This window comes from Euprymna scolopes, chromosome 6 (assembly GCF_053919585.1).
Source record: "Euprymna scolopes isolate OS-2025 chromosome 6, ASM5391958v1, whole genome shotgun sequence".
NCBI lineage: Eukaryota > Metazoa > Mollusca > Cephalopoda > Sepiida > Sepiolidae > Euprymna > Euprymna scolopes.
In genome coordinates this window covers 96589193-96609897 of record NC_136487.1, presented here as the reverse complement: position 1 = coordinate 96609897, position 20705 = coordinate 96589193, and the positions used below count along the sequence as shown (strand labels likewise).

The 20705-nt window shown below is 36.3% G+C and overlaps 1 protein-coding gene across 3 annotated transcripts in view; it reads right to left on the bottom strand.

Annotated features, from left to right (window-relative positions):
- The window catches only part of LOC145278325 (uncharacterized), an 89964-nt gene that overhangs the window by 16420 nt on the left and 52839 nt on the right, over positions 1-20705 (bottom strand). The window contains exon 4 of one of the 3 annotated variants that reach the window (XM_080130616.1): positions 7795-8049. The exons of the other annotated variants lie outside the window; for them this stretch is intronic. Coding sequence (XP_079986742.1) covers positions 8042-8049 — 8 coding nt within the window. The 3' untranslated portion in view covers positions 7795-8041. Of the gene's footprint in view, positions 1-7794; positions 8050-20705 lie in introns of those variants that run through there. 3 annotated transcript variants of the gene reach the window in all.

The following is a 20705-nucleotide window of genomic DNA, read 5'->3' as shown; positions in this document are numbered from 1 at the left end:
AAATGTAAATTAGAAAGGATCAAAATAAAAATATAAAAGTAAAAATAATTGTCTGCAGTATTTAACGATATATATATATATATATATATATATATATATATATATATATATATATAGTGTTTAATTTCATTTCAATAATGAAAATAATTGGTATAGTATTGAGTTCTATTTTTATTTTTGTTATTTTTAAATATTTCTCTTTTTCAATAAACATCTTACACATGTTTTGTTGTAAAGAAAATCACACATAAACGAATATAATAAATAAGGAAAGTAATGCTTAAAAAAGTGAGAAATTAATTCAAAAATTAATAATTACTAATAATTAAATCCGATGCAAGATCCCTCTATCTTATCGCACGAGGGAAACATTCTACAGTGCCCTCTTGAATTTAATTTATTAGAGGTAAATAGAGAACTAGGTAAAGGAATCAATAAATTCATCTCCTTACAGAAACAAAACAAAACAAAAATTAGTTTAGAAATTAGACAAATCAGCAATCAGTAAGATATATTTTACAATAATCGTTCAGCCCATTTTCTGGCCAAGCATAATATTTATATTCAAATAGTAGATTTGTTTTTACAAGGGAGTACCACTTATCATTGCCCGAAGGCCCCTCGAGGATAAGGGTTAATGAGTGTACGGAGGTCACCTGGACAACACTGAGGGAAATTGTGTAGAAATTTGATTATTTAAGGAGACGGATCTTCAATAAGAACCTGCCTATATTGGATTGGAGACGACCATATTGTAGTCAGCTGGAAAATAGACCAGCAGAACTGAGTTCCATAGGCTGGCAGTTCTAGAAACAAAGCTTTAATCATGGAATTTTCGTTTAGATGTAGGCACAAATAGGAAGTAAGGGAAATTGTTGATAGTGATAGCACCAAAACTTAGACGAGATACCATAGATTAATGCTCAGGCGAGCACTTAATACGAAAATAACGATAGAGCAGAGACAGGCTGGCAACATTAGTTCTGTGCAAAAGAGGTTGCAGAGAAGATAAAAATAGCAACTCCTACCAGGTTTTAAAGTCGGTTTTTGGCTATATCAAGGCAGGATAGGGTTTCCGAACAGCTTCTGTACACAGTTTTAGGACGTATCTGGTTCTTATACAGATATACGATTGTGTCAGGAGTGAGATAACTTCTGGAGCCGTAGAATGACGCAACAATTTTTCCAGCGACTTTGCCAACCGATTTGATGTAGGTCTTCCAGTTTTGGTCAGAAGTAAAGGTCAGACTAAAAAGTTTGTAAAGTAGGCTAAACTTTTTAAACCCACATCCTTTTCTTCTTATTGTTGGAATTACTTCAACAGTATGTAGTTATCTATGCCGATGGTTAATCAATCAGTTAAGTTGAAAATATTGCTTGTCACTGAAGGGCGTTCATGGCGAAAAGATAGAAGCTTGGTTTTTGATGCGTTAAAATTAACCAGTCATCTTTTGTCATATTGCACCTCGTGCTCAAGGTCGGAGGAGAAAGACTAAGGAAGAGAGTTAGGGTCCATGATATATCCTCGAGGCACGCCCGTCTTTATACTTTGAGTTTCGGTTTCTGCCCATCGACAACTAATTGTATAAATTTATCGAAGAGAAAATATTCGATAGTTGAGAAAACATTTCCAGATATTCCATAACTGGTAATCTTGTGTAATAGACGTTTATGCCAAACCTTATTAAATGTTTTTAATTGTCTTTATTGCTTTTGAGAGGAAAACCTCGTCGATAGATTCATAGATTCTATGTGAAATTACTGTCAGTACTTCAGCTGTAGATTTCGCAGGACGAAAACCATATTGCTTGCCACGTGTTATATTATGAACCTTTTTTCTAAAATTCAAATATACAACATCACATTTGGTATAAGCAACAGTCCTTTTTTATTCCTCTTTGTTTTTCTGTTATGGTGGATAGAGAGAGGAGTGCGAGAGCGACAAAGAGAAGTATATTGTTGCGTCCGCTTCGTTGACAATCAAATATCCATCTGCCAATCTTTTTTTGTGTCACTTTTTCTGTCAACTTTTAAAAACATCAACATAACCAGATTCCTTTAACTGTTACATTCTTTCTCAAACAATAACACATTTTGTTTACATTCGTGAGAAATATTGAAACAATTCTGATTTAGCTGTCATGTTCCCCACATTCCACCCGCAAACGCGTGCCACATTTTTATCCATATAAATACATATATACATATACTAGCATGCCAACCCGACTTAGACCGGGCCCTTTGTGTAACACCACTGAGTAGGTTATTTTGCTGAGGTGGTTGATACTTTCTTTAGTTAACACGGATTCAAGCAAATTACTCATGACACACAGAATATTAATTCGTCTATAATCTATAATCTATAATTCGTCTATTTTAAATACTGGGCTAACTAATGAGGTTTTCCAAGGTGTTGGGAAGCATTTAACTTTAAGGCATCGATTGAACAGCTTTGTAAAAATTGGTGCGATTTCCGGTTGCAATATTCGAGTACTATAACTAGAACATTGTCAGGAAAGTTGCTTTGCTGGCATCAAGGTTTTGGATGAGTTTGTCAACATCACGAACAGGTATGTGGATGTCTTTCAAATTATTTTCGGTCAGTGGAGGAACTACAGGAGGTAGCTTCCCTGATCGCATAGGGTTGCCTGTGACAGACGCTGACAAAATTACCCCAGGATCGTTGATGACGGTCTGGGATAGAGGGCATGCATCTGTCCAAAACCTTGTTTGTTATTCGCCCAAACTCATGAGAACTTTCATTTTGAACTTAATAGCTTGAGCATATGAATTTTTCTCATTTTCGGTAATCTTTTTTTTTTTTTGCTTCAAAACATTTATTATGTTTAAAGCAACTGAAGTAGTGGTTTCTGTGTACGATTAGTAGCACACATTCATGGTGTAAAATGGTTAGCTATTTGGCTTATACTGGAATTACTTTGAGAGTATGTAGTTATCTATGCCGATGGTTAACCAATTAGTTAAATTTGAAGCTATATCGGACATATTCTTTTTAAACATAGAGCATACGGGTAGTTTCGATATGAATGTTCGGAAACCGTCCCATTCAGCTATTGAGCATATATCGAAAGTCAGATAAAAAAAATGTATTACATACAAATATTTACGTGGGCCTGACATTGGATGACGTAAAGAAAGCTGATTGCATAAGCCTATTTTTTTGAGTCATACAAAATGATGTAAAATGGGTGGGGGGGTCACCTCAAATACACAAACGGAATGTTCAAGAAAGATTATCGCTAGAGTCCTCTGTCTCTTCTCTCTTGGCTGATCGGGAATCATCTCCCAGAACCCAGAAATGAACATCGTTTTATAGGTTCCATCTTCACGCACACACGAGATTATGCGAGAACAGACGAAATAAAAATGCTGGCCGCCATGTTTGTTCTTCCTTTTCTTCGTCTGAACTCACTCGCTGAGCACCCACGGTAAGACTTCTCTTTCTTGCCTCTAACCACATACCTCCCTGATCTCAAGATCACATTTCATAGTCTCTCATCCACTGTGGCGGTCGCCTCTCTCTACTTGGCCTCTGAGGTGTCTCGTCCTCCTCCTGTGGCTGCACACTCCCCTCCACTGCTTCGCCCTCAACTGGTCTGACGTCGAGAATGTGCCTCGGGACTCTTCCCACCACAATGTTGTTACTGGTGTTCCTCCCAGTCACGCGACCCCTACTCCATTGTGTGGTGCAGCGCGCCCCCGGTGGCTTTACCTATACCTCGTCCCCGAGTTTAATTGTCTCTGTGGCCTCTACTTCTCGGCTTGTCGGCTCCACCCTGGGATGTCTCCAGGAATATGCAAACATTGACAGTTGCGGGACCGTCTCTGGTACTTGTCCCAGTTTAGGCGACATGTTATACCAGAAGACGGCTTGCTCAGATGTGGTGCCTCCTTTTTCCGCAACTGCCTTTATGGTGCGGTGGTTTCTCTCTACGATCCCGTTGCCACTAGGTCTGTAGGCAGCTCTGAAAAATTGTTGGATCTTCCATTTCTTCAGTACTTCTGTCACTGCTACTGACTTGAACGCAGTCCCGTTGTCGGTTAACAACTCTTCCACGGGGCCTTGCTCCAAAAACACCTCATCAAGGATTGCCGCTATTTCATTGCCTGCTCCTTCACGTAGCTTCTTCCATAGGGCAAATCGCCCGGGCCCACAGTCAATCATGGTCAGGTAAAGTCCACCCCTGTAATGGGTGAGATCGCATGCCAGTCCCTCCCAGGTCCCACACCTCCAATTGGCCAGCTTCATGCGTGCTTGGAGCAGGATCAATCGGCTGACATCTGTCGCATGTCCTGACCACTTGCCTCACCTGCTCCTTGGTGATCCTCGGGCCGACTTTTTTCACTAAGTACCAAGTCCTCTCTACCCCCATATGGTGCAAATTGTGCAGTTCTCGCACGCCAACATCATCTAGATCCGATGCAGCAACAACATCTTTCTTTGGCAACAGCCAACTCTTCTTCACTCTCGTGAGAGCACCTGCTCAGTTCTTTTCAGAAGACACCATGTCTACGCGAAGCTTCAAACAAAACTCTTGCATCAGCTCAGCCAGCACCCCTAGCCTGCGCTTCACTAACATCTTCGCAGCCCCTTTCGTTTTTATCCTTTTTTCGCTTAAAATGAGAGACTTTAGCGAAGCAAACACCGTGGCAGAGTCTGTTTTGATGCAGATGTCACGTAGTCCCCATTTCAAGGCCAGATTGACTCCTTTTATTGTCGCGTCTAATTCCGCCACATTGATGTGGCTGACGTCATTCTTTTTCCTCAACCAGACTGCATCTTCTGCAACTACTCCTCCAATTTCCAAAACGACCCCTGTTGCAATGCTGCTCGCATCGCACCACACGACTCCATCCAATGTTCGCGGTATGTTCCAGGTTCCCCGGACTGGGTCTTGCCGTTCTGCTTCTTTCAGGAACTCTTCCATCATAGCGACCCTTCTTTCTCCCACCTTATCATTCCATCCTCGTCCTTCGGCGTGTCTCTTTATGTAGCTGCATGCTGGTCTAAGCCAGCTAGCAACGGGGTAATGTCCGATCAACTTTCTGCATATGGAAAAAAGTTCACGTCTGTTGAGCTTCTGCTTCAATTGTGGGATCTCGTTTCCCCTGCGAAACTCTAGGCCGCCTGACGCACCTCGTTTCAGTTTTAGGCCCAAAGCAGCCCCTCCGTCTAATTTTTCCGGCTCTTTTGCGACCAACCCGAACCTCTTCAAATGAGCCACCATCTCCTTGGCAGTTACCACAGTTTCATTCACCAGAATGTCGTCTATGTATGAGCTCACTACCCCATCTCCCTTTTCCATTGTCTCCAGAATCTTCCTGAGGATAGTTGACATAATCTTGGGTGCCGAATTTAACCCGAACCCTACTCGTGTAAGGCAGTAGGTTTTGCCTTTGTACTTAAATAACTGATATTTCCAGAGCTTCTTGGCAACATGGAGTTGCAAATAGGCAGATTTTAGATCTACCAACGTAGATGCGCCATTCATCTGCCTCCATTCCCTAATGGTCTCGCTGCACACATCTACGGTGTCGCCTCCCGTATGGCACTTAACATGGCCGTTTAGCTCTCGGAAATCCAGGACCGGTCTTACTTTCCCTTTAGTTGTTTGCAGAACGGCCATCAACGGCAAAATGCCCGACTCTACATCATCCGTCCAAGGCATCAGTATCCCCTCCTCAATCCATCGGTCGACTTCCTGCTCAAACTCCTTTCTCGCCCCTCCTCTAAGCGAATTTGTGTAGCACGCCACCCTGTTTGTCAGCGATGGCGCTTGATGTTTCCATGCCCACTCCACCGTCCACCGCTCTCCGTCGAATTCGGCTCGGAAGTCCTGATCTTTAATCGACAATTTTCTTTCCTCCCCGGCCTTGTTGATCCCTCTGGGGGCGTTCTCCGTCACCGCGCACTCAGCTAGTCCGAACCTCACGTTGTCACATGTGATGGTAACACCTCCAAGGCGGCATATAACATCCATTCCAATGATGAATTGGACAGCAGGCTCCAGGCAATCAATGACAATTGCATGGATCCTCATCCGACGTTCAGCAATATCAATAGTGATGGTCTTCCTCCCTCGACACTTCACTCGCGACCCATCGAATGCCACTACTTCACCCTTCCCTTTCCATCTTCTGACCAGGGTAGTGTGCACCATGGTAGTGGTGCAGCCAGTGTCAATCAGGGCCATAACTTCCCGTCCTTCCACCGCAATCTTCTGTTTGGGCATCTGCTGCGGGTGCGCCTCTATTCTCGAATCAGGGCGGCCGCTGGCGCGTCGGCCTACCCTCGCCAGTTTCCCGAACTTGTACATTTTACTGCTAAATGGCCTCTTCGATTGCATTTGTAACACACTGTCCGTTGCAAGAACTTCCTGCAGTCTCTTCTCATGTGTAGTCCCCCGCATTCGAAGCATGCGATCCCCGGGTTTGGCAGATTCCTGCCCACACCCTGCTGTACCGTTGCTGTCGTTCCTCCAGGCTCCGTGGGCTGGGTGCTCGCCAAGATTTTTGCAGTTCTAAGCAGCTCACTCACATCCAGCGTCTCCACCCCCGGTACCTGCTGCAACCTTTTCGATATTTCTTCCGGGAACCCGGTAACAAAAGTCATCTCGACTACGTGACTCGTGCCATGTCCTCTGATGCCCGACAACTAAACCAATCTCCTTATCTCATTCGCATAGACATCCACAGATTCACCAGTCCACCTCTTCTCTTTCAAATTATTAAAGGCCTTGAAAGGCCCCTCTGCGAAAGCTTCGATCAGTCGACCCTTGATGGCGTCTGCGTCACCCTGTTCCCGCTCGCTGAGCTCCAAATAGAGGGCCAGTGCGTTCCCTTCCAGAAACAGTGGTATTATTGCGGCCACATCATCCAACTTCTGAATTCTTGCTACAAGGTCCACTTTTTTAAGCCACGCCACCACATCACTGTCGCCAGTAAAAGGTTTAATCATATTGCTTAAGCCTGCGTTTGCCATCGCCGAAATAGCTTGATGTAAAATGGGGGGGGGGGGTTCATCTCAAATACACAAACGGAATGTTCAAGAAAGATTATCGCTAGAGTCCTCTGTCTCTTTTCTCTTGGCTGATCGGGAATCATCTCCCAGCACCCAGAAATGAACATCGTTTTATAGGTTCCATCTTCACGCACACACGAGATTATGCGAGAACGGACGAAATAAAAATGCTGGCCGCCATGTTTGTTCTTCCTTTTCTTCGCCTGAACTCACTCGCTGAGCACCCACGGTAAGACTTCTCTTTCTTGCTTCTAACCACACAAAAAAAGCCTTTGTCTGACAAACGAGCGTTTTGTTTATTTATAAATGAATTAAGCAATACAAATATTCTTTTAATGACTAAATAAGTGTTGCTCTTTATACCAAGGAGGCAACTCTTGAACGATAGAGTGAACTGAATTATTTCTTTTGCATCCGATACTTAGGACTAACAAGGCAAACAATAAAGTATGGGTTTCACGCAATACATTTTCGTATGGAGTCATACAAAAAAAAAACTGAACTATATTTTCTCACTTGTAACACGTTTTATTTTTTAATAGCAGAATGTAAGAGAGTACTTTGCAATTAACCATCAAAATACATTTCCAATTTATTTTAAATTTAAGAAAAAAATTTAATTTAAGAATGATTTTCCTCTGGCTCAGATAAATACTGTATTTGATTTGAGTCGACGTTGGATTCGTTGTATTATATTGATATATTATAAATGGATTTTTTGTAGGAATCACGAAGGAGTTATAAAACTTTTTCGCATACAAATCGAAGAAGTCTTGAGCATGATTCATTGTTCCAGTCGCGATTCTGTCCGCGAGCTAAAAATACGCATGTTGACCCAGTTCTTTTATTCTGATCCAGTGCCCATTTGGTGAAACCGGTAAGAATTTCACCGTTGCTCCATTTCCATTTGTTTGTAGACACCGGTGTCACCTCTCTTGTTTCGCCATTTACTGTAGTCCATTTATTAGTGTCATCCGCACTTTTCAAACCGAAATAATATTATTTAGCTGAAAATTGAAAAAAGAAAGATGAAAATAACAGTATTATTACAAGAAGGATCCAGTATAAATTCCACCGTTTTTGTACATGAATATTATAATTTACTATTAATAATCACATTCGTTTTTCAAATAATAAATGCCTGTCAGGATTAATACAATTAATTAAGTATAACTAACTCTTTATACTTCCATAAAAAGTAATTGTTATTCCTGTTAAACGAATATGTTATTTTTATTTATTCATTTATAAGTTAAATAAGTTACTTTTTCACGATAAATAGCCATTGTCTTCGTACCATATAAATAATTATCAGGTATATTTCAAAGCATTAAATTAAACGTCACTTTTTTAATGTGTTGATTTAAAATTTCACCGTTTTAGTGGAAGGCAAGACATAATTTAGTTTTTGGAACAATCCATGTTCCGAGGCCACAAATTCATTGATAAAGAATCAACTAATGGCCTACTTTTGTGAGTATACATGCATTGTAGAAATTTTATTTTCCTTTTTCTCTATTTACCTCCCCTTCCTTTTTCCCGCTATTACTGTCTTTCTACTCTCTTTATCCTCTTCCTTCCCCCCTCTAATTGGTGTATTTTCTTTTCTCTTTCTCCCTTTCTTTTCTCCCCCTCTCTCGGTGTATCTGGTGCTACTACTTCTTGCTATGTCACGCGAGATTCGATTGGCTAAAACATTGAGCGCGCCATTTTAAAAAGAGTGAAACCAGCAGAAGCTGGGGAAAAAAAAACACCAGAGCAGTGTTGGAACTAAAAAGCACCAGAGCGGTGTTACGCTTTGAAGGCACCAGAGCGGTGTTGCGTCGAACTGAATTACACCAAAGCGGTGTTGCGACGAACTGAAAAAAAAAACAGAGCGGTTTTGCGACCATTGAATTACACCAGATCGGTGTTGCGACGTTTGAAATACAAGAAGAAAGTAATATTAACCATCGACATTATTAAACTTACCAAACAAATCCTGAACGGAATCGAAATCAGATAAAATTATAAATTCGAGAAACAAGCAAAACAAAGTCTGTTTTCAATTTCCCATGACAACAGTTGGAATTATTATTTTATTCGATAATAATACGTTATTTCCGGATGAATATTAATTCGATGTTAAATTACCAAAGAAAGGATTGATATGCCGTGAAAAAAAAGCAAAGTAAAAGAAATAAATTTTGTTAACGGATCCTCCATCGGGTGAGAAGTCAGATAAACTTAATTGGAAACTGCTAATTATTTATGCATCTTAATTTTGCATTGTATAACACAAAAAAGGGTAAGAAGTGTTGACGTGTTCCAACTACGCCGAATTTTTTTGTAAAAGTATAATTGTTAAAAGAATTCTTAAGAACCGCCTGAGGGACTGATTTGGCAGCCCAGTCGAACCATACATTTCCTTTTCTATTATTATTTCCTTTTCTATTTTTCTTTTTGATAAAATTTTATACCAGTTTACCTTGGTCTCTTTATTTTTTATTAACTTTATTTTAGAACTCTTAGTCTCGTGCAATGGGATAAAATTCGCTGAACGTATCGATAAAATTTCCGTTAACATCAAGTAAACACCAATCAACTCTAAGATCTAAAACTAAAGCAATTATATGAAATGACATCCAAAACAAAACAAAACAAAAAAAAACACACTACCCAATCCCATAAATTGCTTTTACATGAGTAGATAATTTAGACATACATATAGACGGACTTGGAGTCATGTTCGTAACGCCCCCCCCCTTGACTGGGAAGCAAAATCTAAAATCATACGATCCGACCCACATGTGCTTTATATTAATCCTGTTACCTAGAGTTTTTTTATAACCTCTACTGTTCTCCTTATTCAAGACTATATTCTGTTCCACCCAGTTTTTAACAATGTAGATGCAGCATTCTGTCCTGATACTAACGCCCAAATGAACTTATTGATTTTAATGTCCACATATTAATTAGTTTGACAACTATATTGCATTCCCTTTCACATATTGTTATTTCCTCAATCCGCCTCTTTAGTTGTGAGGTTCAACAAGTCAATTATTAACAACACTATGCAAGATTTGTGTGACGAATCCTACTTGAAAATACTGATCACCTTTAATTTTATTTTTATTTCGGACTATTAGTCTCATCTTTATTAGTTGTGTTTTTTTTTATCTTTTTATTGGTTCACAACGTTTCGGCCAACTTCCTCTGGCCTTCGTCAGGTGGTAACCGCGACGGATAGAAACTTCGAATCTCCTAACTGCATTCTCAGCCATCATTGCCATCCGTAGTTGTCGTCTCACCACATTTTTGACCAATTACCTCTGGCACGCTTTGGGTGGGATTGAAACCGCTATCTTCAGACAATGCTCATCTTGAACCGTAGAGATTCAACGTCTCTATCAACTGCGCCACGGGCCCCGAAGGGCGATCAAGGTTGGATTCTTTGATCTTATAAATCCACGTTTATTTTATTATCTGATCTTCCATAGTCGGGTCCGTACCGATTCGTATTCCTTTTGGAATTCATTTTTTTGAAATGTGGAGCAAATATTCTGACAAGCCAACTTGAAGGAAGAAAGAGCAAGTTGGCCGAAACGTTGTGAACCAATAAAAAGATAAAAAAAAAAACACAACTAATAAAGATGAGACTAATAGTCCGAAATAAAAATAAAATTAAACATATAATGCTCATCTCAAAAAATGAATTCCAAAAGGAATACGAATCGGTACGGACCCGACTATGGAAGATCAGATAATAAAATAAACGTGGATTTATAAGATCAAAGAATCCAACCTTGATCGCCCTTCGGGGCCCGTGGCGCAGTTGATAGAGACGTTGAATCTCTACGGTTCAAGATGAGCATTGTCTGAAGATAGCGGTTTCAATCCCACCCAAAGCGTGCCAGAGGTAATTGGTCAAAAATGTGGTGAGACGACAACAACTACGGATGGCAGTGATGGCTGAGAATGCAGTTAGGAGATTCGAAGTTCCTATCCGTCGCGGTTACCACCTGACGAAGGCCAGAGGAAGTTGGCCGAAACGTTGTGAACCAATAAAAAGATCCAAAAAACCACAACTAATAAAGATGAGACTAATAGTCCGAAATAAAAATAAAATTAAACATATAATGCTCATTTCAAAAAATGAATTCCAAAAGGACTGATCACCTTGTTATATTGGTAATAATTATGAGACTTACTGCTAAATATCAATAAAAAAAAAATATCCGAGATTGTGTAACATTTTTGATACTTTCAGGAGTGAACCTTCTCTTATTAAAAAAATGCAAAAGTTGAGTCGCAAACGGAAGCAGAATTTAAGATAGGTGATCTTTTGAAGACATGGCCACTTGCTGAAAGTAGCAGAAACCTTAATTTAATTTATCTGCATTTTTTAAAATGAGGATGGATTCAAACACAATAATTTTTTATAAAAAGAACATTATAAAAATTATTAAAGATGTTAAACTAAATTCAATTTAAGTTTTGCATACTTAATTCAGTTTCCTATGACACAATTAAGCTATAGGCTGTGCTGTCTTATTAGGATAAACCTTGAAGATTTATTGATTTAAACAAATTCTATTTAAAACTTATTACTACACTAGCTAGCAGTCCGGCATTGCCCAGTCGTACAATACGCTAAAATATAATTATTTATCAATTTAATTTATGCAGATTGTGTATGTATTATTATAGAATCAATTCTCTATTGATTATTTTATACTAGGAGGACTCGTTGACCGGCGTTGCCCGGTGGAATCATGCTCCCTCTCCTCTCGTAGAAAATTTAAAGTATGTTGTTGTTTTTGTTGTCCAACACCCAACCTCCTCATGTAAAGACGGCTTTCGGAATAGACACCCCAACCTTCTCATATTAAGAACGTCTTTTGGAATGGTCATAGGCAACATGCCCATGATAAGAACGGCTTTCGGATTAGACACCCTTATTTTGGTATGGGAGGCTGTGAAAATATTTGCCACAAATCTAACCTTGATAATCGCTGTTAGGATTCCCACTCACAAATACTATGAATCCAAAAAGAAATTTCTGGGTGGCAGAAAGTGTGTAGAAGTATCTATAGTAAAGATTTATTTAAAAAAATTTAAAAATCAATTGATCTATAATCAAACAGGCCCGTCCCCTCGTAAAAAAAAAGATAAATTACGGCTGTTGTTGTTGCTGCTCAACTCCTCTGGTAAGAACTGCTTTCAGAACGGACACCTCCAACCTGATCTGGTCACTCGCAAAATTCCCACAACAAGAACGGATCTCAAAACTGGACACCCTATCCTGTCAGTGGGGAGTGGGCTTGTCAGAATATTTGCTCCACATTTAACCTTGAAAATCGCTGTCAGAATCCCGACGCGCAAAAAAAGTCATTTTAAAGAAAAGTATGACTATAATTTGTCTATAATCAAACACGATATTGGAGAATCAACTTAATTCTGATCGGCTAATGTCGAAACCAAAAAGTAAACAATATGACCTTCACCTTCACCGAGGTGCACGACTTATATGACCTTCACCGAGGTGCGCGACTTGACACAAAAAAACAGCTTCTTAATCAACTGCTAACGCACGCGTCACTGTAACGTCCAATGACAACAACAGCAACCTTCTCACCCGACCTGCCTTTTATACCACTCTCTCAATTCCCTCTCTTGCGCATGCGCTCGGAGATTCCTGACAACCTCGAGACTTCTGCTTATAAAAACTCAAGTTTTGTTGTCGCGCATGCCTACACAAGGCACAAACACGTGGGCGTTTGTTTTGTTGGTAAGTACTACAAACAATATTAACTGTAAATAGATATGTCATGCTTCAGGGTTGTTTTGTTTGTTTGATTTTTTGTGAGAGGTATCTGTGCGATGTTAATGTGTGCATAGGTATCGAAAAAATGTAAATAATAAAAAATTATGGCGAAGAAATGGACAGTTAAAAACAAAGCGAAACAAAAAACAAAAAATATCATCGTTGTTTGTTTCCCCAGTAGATTCAAAAGCGCACAAAATGGTATCCGTAAATGTTATTTATTTGGTTTTGGGAATGTTTGTAGAGGGTATTTCCGCGTTAATAATGTGTGGGTAATTAAATGTGCTGGTGTAAGCATGTAAATTTATGATTGTGAGCCTTTAATAGTTTTGTATTTGGTTTACTAGTCATAAAACTATTGTTTCGTATAGAAGGAGCGACCGTATTTATAACGGTCTGACGTGTTCGTTTTTGTAAGAAGGTGTGTATTCCTTAATAATAGATTTTTATGTTCTCAGCCAATGAGAATAGCCGGAATGTTAGTAGGGAGAAAGTATCATTTTCGATTGGCGAAAGTGGAAAGATAATTGTATATTTATGAGTGTATGATCCAGTTAAGAAGGGTGCGAGGGCAATATAGTTATAATATGTATATTTCTTCCCGGTCTTAACTGGTGCGATGGGAGGAATTTAGATTTTGAGGTAAAAATAGGAACTGGTGTGATTGTAATGATGTTGCTCCTAGGATTTTCTATAATGGTTTATATATAGGATTTTATTATAACGACTAAATATATGTAAAATGTTCTAAAGTTAAATAAGACAGTGACTAATAATCTAGACAAAATAAATTTGTATGTGGCATATGTTGTTGTTGTAAATCTATAGTATTTTATTCCAGAGGGGAATTTCAACAATCATTTTATTATATAGTAGATTACGAGGAATAATTTACTCGGTGGACTAATTTCAATTTTTTTTAATTAAGAAAATAATGAGGATAATGAAATACACATATTATAACTATATTGCCCTCGCACCCTTCTTAACTGGATCATACACTCATAAATATACAATTATCTTTCTACTTTCGCTAATCGAAAATAAAATTGCATCTGTGTTTGTTTACGTCATATCAGCTGGCTTGTTGATGAATGACCTGGAAAAGTCAATTCAGATTAATGTTTAGTTTTAAAATATGCAAACGGAGAAATGATTAGCGGTGATTTTAAATCGGGCCTCTTTTATCGTAAATTGAACTCATTGATAAGAAAAAATTAAAATAAAACGGTGACGTATACCTGAGCTTGAACAGATCATTCGATCTGTAGTCGAATGATCTACCACTAAGCTATATCTCCAGATCATAACAAATCTGTTTGTTTAAGAAGCAATGATTTTCTAAGATTTTATTATTACACTTGACCGGTGTAGCATAAAATATTCCTCTGTGAAAATTCTATTTTTTTATAAGAATGGAAAAGCTATTTTTAAGATCATATTTTTCGATTTTCGATACTTATTGGATCAATTTCTGTACAAAACATATCTAAGAACACTGCCTGATATAAAATTAAATAAATAAATTGTGAAATTTGCAAAAGATGGGCTCAGCAGTTTCGGAACCTATGAGGAACTCACACTCACAAAGTGACTTATATATAATAAATAGAGATTTTATTTATCAACCTTATCTTACTGGGTATGAACAATTCTGTATAAATAGTTCTACTCATATTTCTATAGCCACCCACAAAAGATAAATAGATTATTATGCTCATCTCGTAATATGAAAAATTAGTGGTTGTTAACAGATCCCTTGGATATGTATTGTTTCAGTGGATTCAATTAACATTTTCGTTGGAACATATGAAACCAGAAAACATTGCAGAGAGCTACTAATGCACTGCAAAAGTCATAAAACAACACATTTTAAATTCTAACGGCCTGTTTCTGTCATACATTCAATTAGTATTTAAAATCCCTCTTGATTAATGACGTAGTTTAATTACGCAATTTAATACCCAGCCATTATCATTTTAGATTAGAATGGTAAAATATCAATTAATCTAATCCTTTCTGTACAACAGATATCTGATAGGGAAACGTTGCTCAGTTAAATACGTAAATAGGGCATAAACTAATGAATAATGTTAACTATTAATGGTCAACTCCTAAGCAGGCTTAGCATAAATTTAGCACAATATGGGAGCTATTAATTAAATAATAGATCATATACATTAAGTATAATTTAGTATAACTAAAGGATAAGAACGGTTATAATAATTTCATATATTATAGACTGTTACTTGCAGCATTACTAACTAATGATCGAGTAGGCAGGATTCATTGAACTTTGATAAAATAGTTTAACAGTGTCTTTATTTAAGAGTCTTCCTAATCTACTATCTCGTGGGAAGTTTATTTCAAAGATTCCATAGAAAGTTTTTGCGATATTTGTAAGGATATGTTTACTATATAAAGGGTTTAATCATATAACGAAATGCTTCCTATGTTTTTTTTTGTTTTATTGTAGAAATCAAGTGGAGAAGACTCAATAATTGGCTTGGATTGCTTGTAATTGATGTTCAATTTTAATGCCATTACCGCTATATTTATTTTTCCCATAATGATATTAAATGATGCAATATCATAAGGCTCTTAGCCATTATCTATTTATTGGTCCTGTTCATAACATGAGATTTACATCTACTTTTATTTTATGGCAATATCAAAGTAGAGCTTCATTATGGATATAAGTCATAAAGATATAGTTATGTTTTTAGAGATGGAAGAGACTAGAGATTTTTTCACAAGACGAGGGTGACTATAAATATTGTCTATATAATACAATGTATGTCCGGTTTATGGTAAGCTGAGCAAATGTACTGTAATATCGGCAAAGCCAACTTTACTGGAATTGATATCTACAAATATTTTAATCATAATTTCTTAAAAAAACATGTAGCTTTTCCCCGTTTTTTTTTTAAGATTTGTAATAGTAGAATTAACAAAAAACAGAACACCATCTCTATATCGCCCCCCCAAAAAAAATCAGTGCAAAAATATTCCTATACAATTCGCTCAAGGATTAATCAAATAAGTTATCTTTACTGATCAGTAACAGCCATGGTAATATCGAAATTAACGCTCACATCTTTTCGAGTGCATAATTTATTGTAATATGATATTTTGATTTTTTTTTTTTTTTTTTACAAAGGCATCACCACTTTATCAAGGCCCAGAGGCCACTCAAGGATAAGGGTTAAAGAGTGTACAGTAAAAATTGGTCAATATAGTAATCATTAGTAATGAAAATTTGGTAAATTTAATAACTTATATGGACCGGCTCATCAAGAACTTATTTACTTTAGACTTGAACACAACCATATTGTAGTCAGCCGGAAAGCAGGAAAACGGAAGACAATTCCACAGGCTTGCAGTTCTAAGAAAGAAGCTTTGTTCATGGAATCTTAATTAATGCAGATTTCCTATATTATTATATTATATTGGACTTAATTTATAGCTATGATTAAATTTTTTTAACAATGACTCGAGAATCAAAACCAAAACGTTTACCTTACAATTTACTTTTTCCTCTGACGTTATGAAGGTTAAAAATTAAAACATGAAACAACAGCCGTCGTGATGCCGTAGTTCCACTATCACCCGGCAATTCCACTTTTTTAATTTCACACTTTCGTACTGATTTTCCCCGGCTAAAACCCAAATATAAAGTTTCGCGTAGGTTCGAATACCCTATGTATTAAGTTTCGTGTCTATAAACTAAAAAACTGACAAAGAGATTTGGTAATCAATTTTTTTCGACAAATATATATATATATATATATATATATATACACGCATGCATGAATATATATAGAAAGAGGTTTGTGTTTACTATAATCTTTTTACGCAAATATTACGCAAGAACAAATCATGTAGAATATCTGCATGAATATAATTACACGTAATTGTTAATTAAATAAAAAAAACTATTAGGGAATTAATTAAAATGAATGTTTAAAACAGTATGCAAATTAGCTAGTTTTGCAGATGAATGCAATTCCACGATCCATATACAACAAAGTTGTATTTTCTTTTTAAATAGATAGAAAAAAGGGTTTTTAATATGAGCATCAATACAAACAAAAATAATATATATATATATATATATATATCTATCTATCTTCTATCTATATCTATATCTTCTATATATCTATAAAAACAGAGATGTGTGTGCCACAGACGATTTCTGATTGGTTAATCCAATAATCACATCTCCTAAAAAACAATCGTTTCTACGCTCTTACCTTTACCATAAAATATTATGGCTTTATTTATTGTCCATCTTGGAAGGGTTTAATTTTTTAATAACTTGTTATTTACAAATTAAAAAAATACGAAACTATTATGCGAAACTAAACTACACGAAATACGCGCACACACGCACACACACACGTTCACTACCGTCACGTTGTTATGGCAACCAAACCCGCTGACTTCTTTTTCTCATTTCACTCGTGGTCTTAAATTAGATTCGAATAAGTTGCCAAAAAACAAATATATAACAAATAAATGTTATCAAAGGCAAATTTTTCGTGTTTTTATTCAATTTAACATGTTTAATCAGCTCGAAAAGCATACAGTGTTTACCGATGTATTGGAAAATTCAAGATGGCGGCCGATTCTCTCTTTAACACGGTAAGTTTGGAAAAAGGTGTAATAAATAAAAAACCGGTTAAAATACTGTTAAAAACTCGCTCAATATATGTTACCGTGACATAGGTTGACATATATTCGGCGGGTTTTTAATAGTATTTTGTATAGTTTTTTATTTATAACACCTTTTCCCAAACTTACGGTGTTAAAGAATGTGTGAGACGCCATCTTGAATTTTTCAACACATCGGTAAACACTGTATTCTTTTCGAGCTGAATAAACATGTTAAATTGAATAAAAACACGAAAAATATATCCAGTTTTTATCGGTTTTTTACCTTCTCTGCAGAAGTACAAAAAAAAAAAAAAAAAAAAAAAAAAACGGAAGGTACTTTTACAGAATGTTAAACTAACCCTAACCGATGTTTTATGTTTAGTTTAGGAAAAGTCAGAAGAAATAAAAGTCATTATTGCATGAAATATACGTATTTAGTTGAAGTATTGTTTATGTCAATTCTTTCGAAGAAATTTAGCAAGAATACCTGTAAACCAGGAAATCGGTAAAATGTCATCATGGATGAATACTTGTCTATTATAATTTCTACCCTTGACAAAAACTTAGCCATAACAAAAGAGATTTATTGTTCAGATTGTTTTTGAGATTGATTTCTAAAAAGATATTTTATAAATAAAATCGACTTTAAAATTAAAGACTTAAATTACAATAATTGAATTTAAACATTCTTATTTCAATATTTGGCACATAACACCTGCAAAAATGATCACAATGTCAGGATTTCATTTTATTTCAGAATCGATGGCAAATACTAATATTTAACATTAGTTTATCATTTAAGCCGATAAAAAGCCCTTTTTTTCCGAGTCATAAAAGGATTTGGAGTTTCCTAATCAACCTTTCGGGTGCAGTTGCACGCTCTCAAAATAACTAAAGTGTTGGCTTTAAAAAAATTGGTTCATTAAAACTAAACAGGTTTAGTTTTAATAAAAAAAAAAAATTAAAAAAAAATCGCTTTGGTAATTAGATATGTCGTATGGTTATCCCTAATCGCTGAATAAAACCGCTAACGAGTTGAATGATTACGACATAAAATTAAACTCGGGTTCCTGAAACGGAAACTTCGTTTGTTTTTGTTTTTTTTCTTATCAATATATTTACATTGTTATTTTGTTTTCATTTTCAATCATTCGAACAGTTTTCTTTTTCAAGTAATCCAAGTTACAAAATTCCCACTGTTTACTATGCTAAAATCACAATGACTAATGTATACCTATTAACCCTTATCCTTGAGTGGCCTCTGGGCCTTGATAAGTGGTGACACCCATGTAAAAAAAAAAAAAAAAAAAATCACTCGAACAGTTTTCTTTTTATAATGTACAGTTTTAAAAGTTTAAAAACTATATAGTTTTTACTTCAGGAAAATTAATGGGTCAGTTTTTACGATGTGCCCTGTTAAAATACTGTTAAAAACTCGCTCAATATATGTTACCGTGACATAGGTTGACATATATTCGGCGGGTTTTTAATAGTATTTTGTATAGTTTTTTATTTATAACACCTTTTCCCAAACTTACGGTGTTAAAGAGGGTGTGAGACGCCATCTTGAATTTTCCAACACATCGGTAAACACTGTATGTTTTTCGAGCTGAATAAATATATTACATTGAATAAAAACACAAAAAAGATATCCAGTTAGGTAGAAAAGTAACTTATCTTGCCTTTGATAACATTTATTTATATATTTGTTTTTGACTATTTTTTCGAATCTATGTGTACAGTAATCTTGCCAGGATGCGGAGGAAAATGAATGAAGAGGGAGGGGAATAAAATAAAAACATTTTGGAAACAGAGTAAGTTTGAAAGAATTGCTTTGCACAGAAAGAAATTAATGAAAAAATAAAATTAAATTTCTTTTCTTTCTTGATTTTTTTTTTAGTTTTTTATGAAAAAGGAAGTCAAAATTAAGACTATAAAAAACAATTTTTATTAAGAGCGAACCTCAGTCGTCAGGTCTGTAAAAAAAAGACGTGGAATAATAAATGTTTTCTAATACAAATTGTTTTTACTTATGTGTTCATTTGTCTCTTTGAAGTTCGTTTGTTTAATATATCGGTTTGCAATATAATTTTGTCATTCTGTCAGACTCAAATTTTAAATCTATATATCTATAAAAGTTAAAGTGTGTGTGTGTGTGTGTGTGTGTCTGTGTACATTTCCCTACGAAATAACTCTGTCAATTTTTAGTCTACAGACTCGAAATTTGATATACAGGGTACTGAGATTTGGAAAAATCTATGTGATCGGTTTTTAGCCAGAAATTTGGCGATTAAGGGGTCAAAGTTCAACGATTTGAGCTTTGAGAACTCTACCAAACTTCTCCGACAATTTTGGGTGTACACACTTTAAATTTTAGATATAGCTTCCGTGGACATGAATCTAACTTAATAACTTGATTTGAGCCCAAAACAATAAATTTTCAGGGGTCATAATAGGGGTCAAAGTTTAAAAAATTACCCCCTTTTTTTTGCTCAGCATACACCTCCAAACACCCGGGCAACGCCGGGCACCCATGCTAGTATATATATATATATATATACACTAGCGGCCAAAAATATGGGACAGTTTAGTTTTTTTCAATTTCTCCAGAATATTTGGGAGGATTACAACTCAACTTACACACATTTAACATATCTCTTATGTCGATACTCTGTATTAATTACACTTCATTATAAAGGATAGAAAAATTATGAGCATTTCAATTTTTTTTAATCAAAGTGGTCAAAATCGTGGGACAAAGGAAAGAACATAATTTATTGTGGATTGTGTTGTCAATTCTTCCACTTTTCTAGGTAAGAAAATGACGAATAAGTTGATTACGTAACTTTGTAGTCATTGCAGCCGGTTCCACCATCATTATGACACCTAAAATTGATGCTTCCGTCAAAAAATTAATTATTAAATATCATGGGGAAAACCATTCAATACGCAAGATAGTGGATGGGTTGAATCTGTCGAAAAGTACCGTTAGGAGAGTTCTAAAGGATATCAAGAATACTGGGAAAATTCTACCACCGAAGAAAAATGTCAAACCTCGAATAACTTCTCCTAGACAAGATCGATTGATTAAGAAGATGGCACTGAACAATAGGTTTCAGACAGCTGCCAGCATTTTTTGTGAACTAAATTTCTATCATGACATCAAAGCGTATCGTAAAACAGTATCAAGGTGCCTGAATG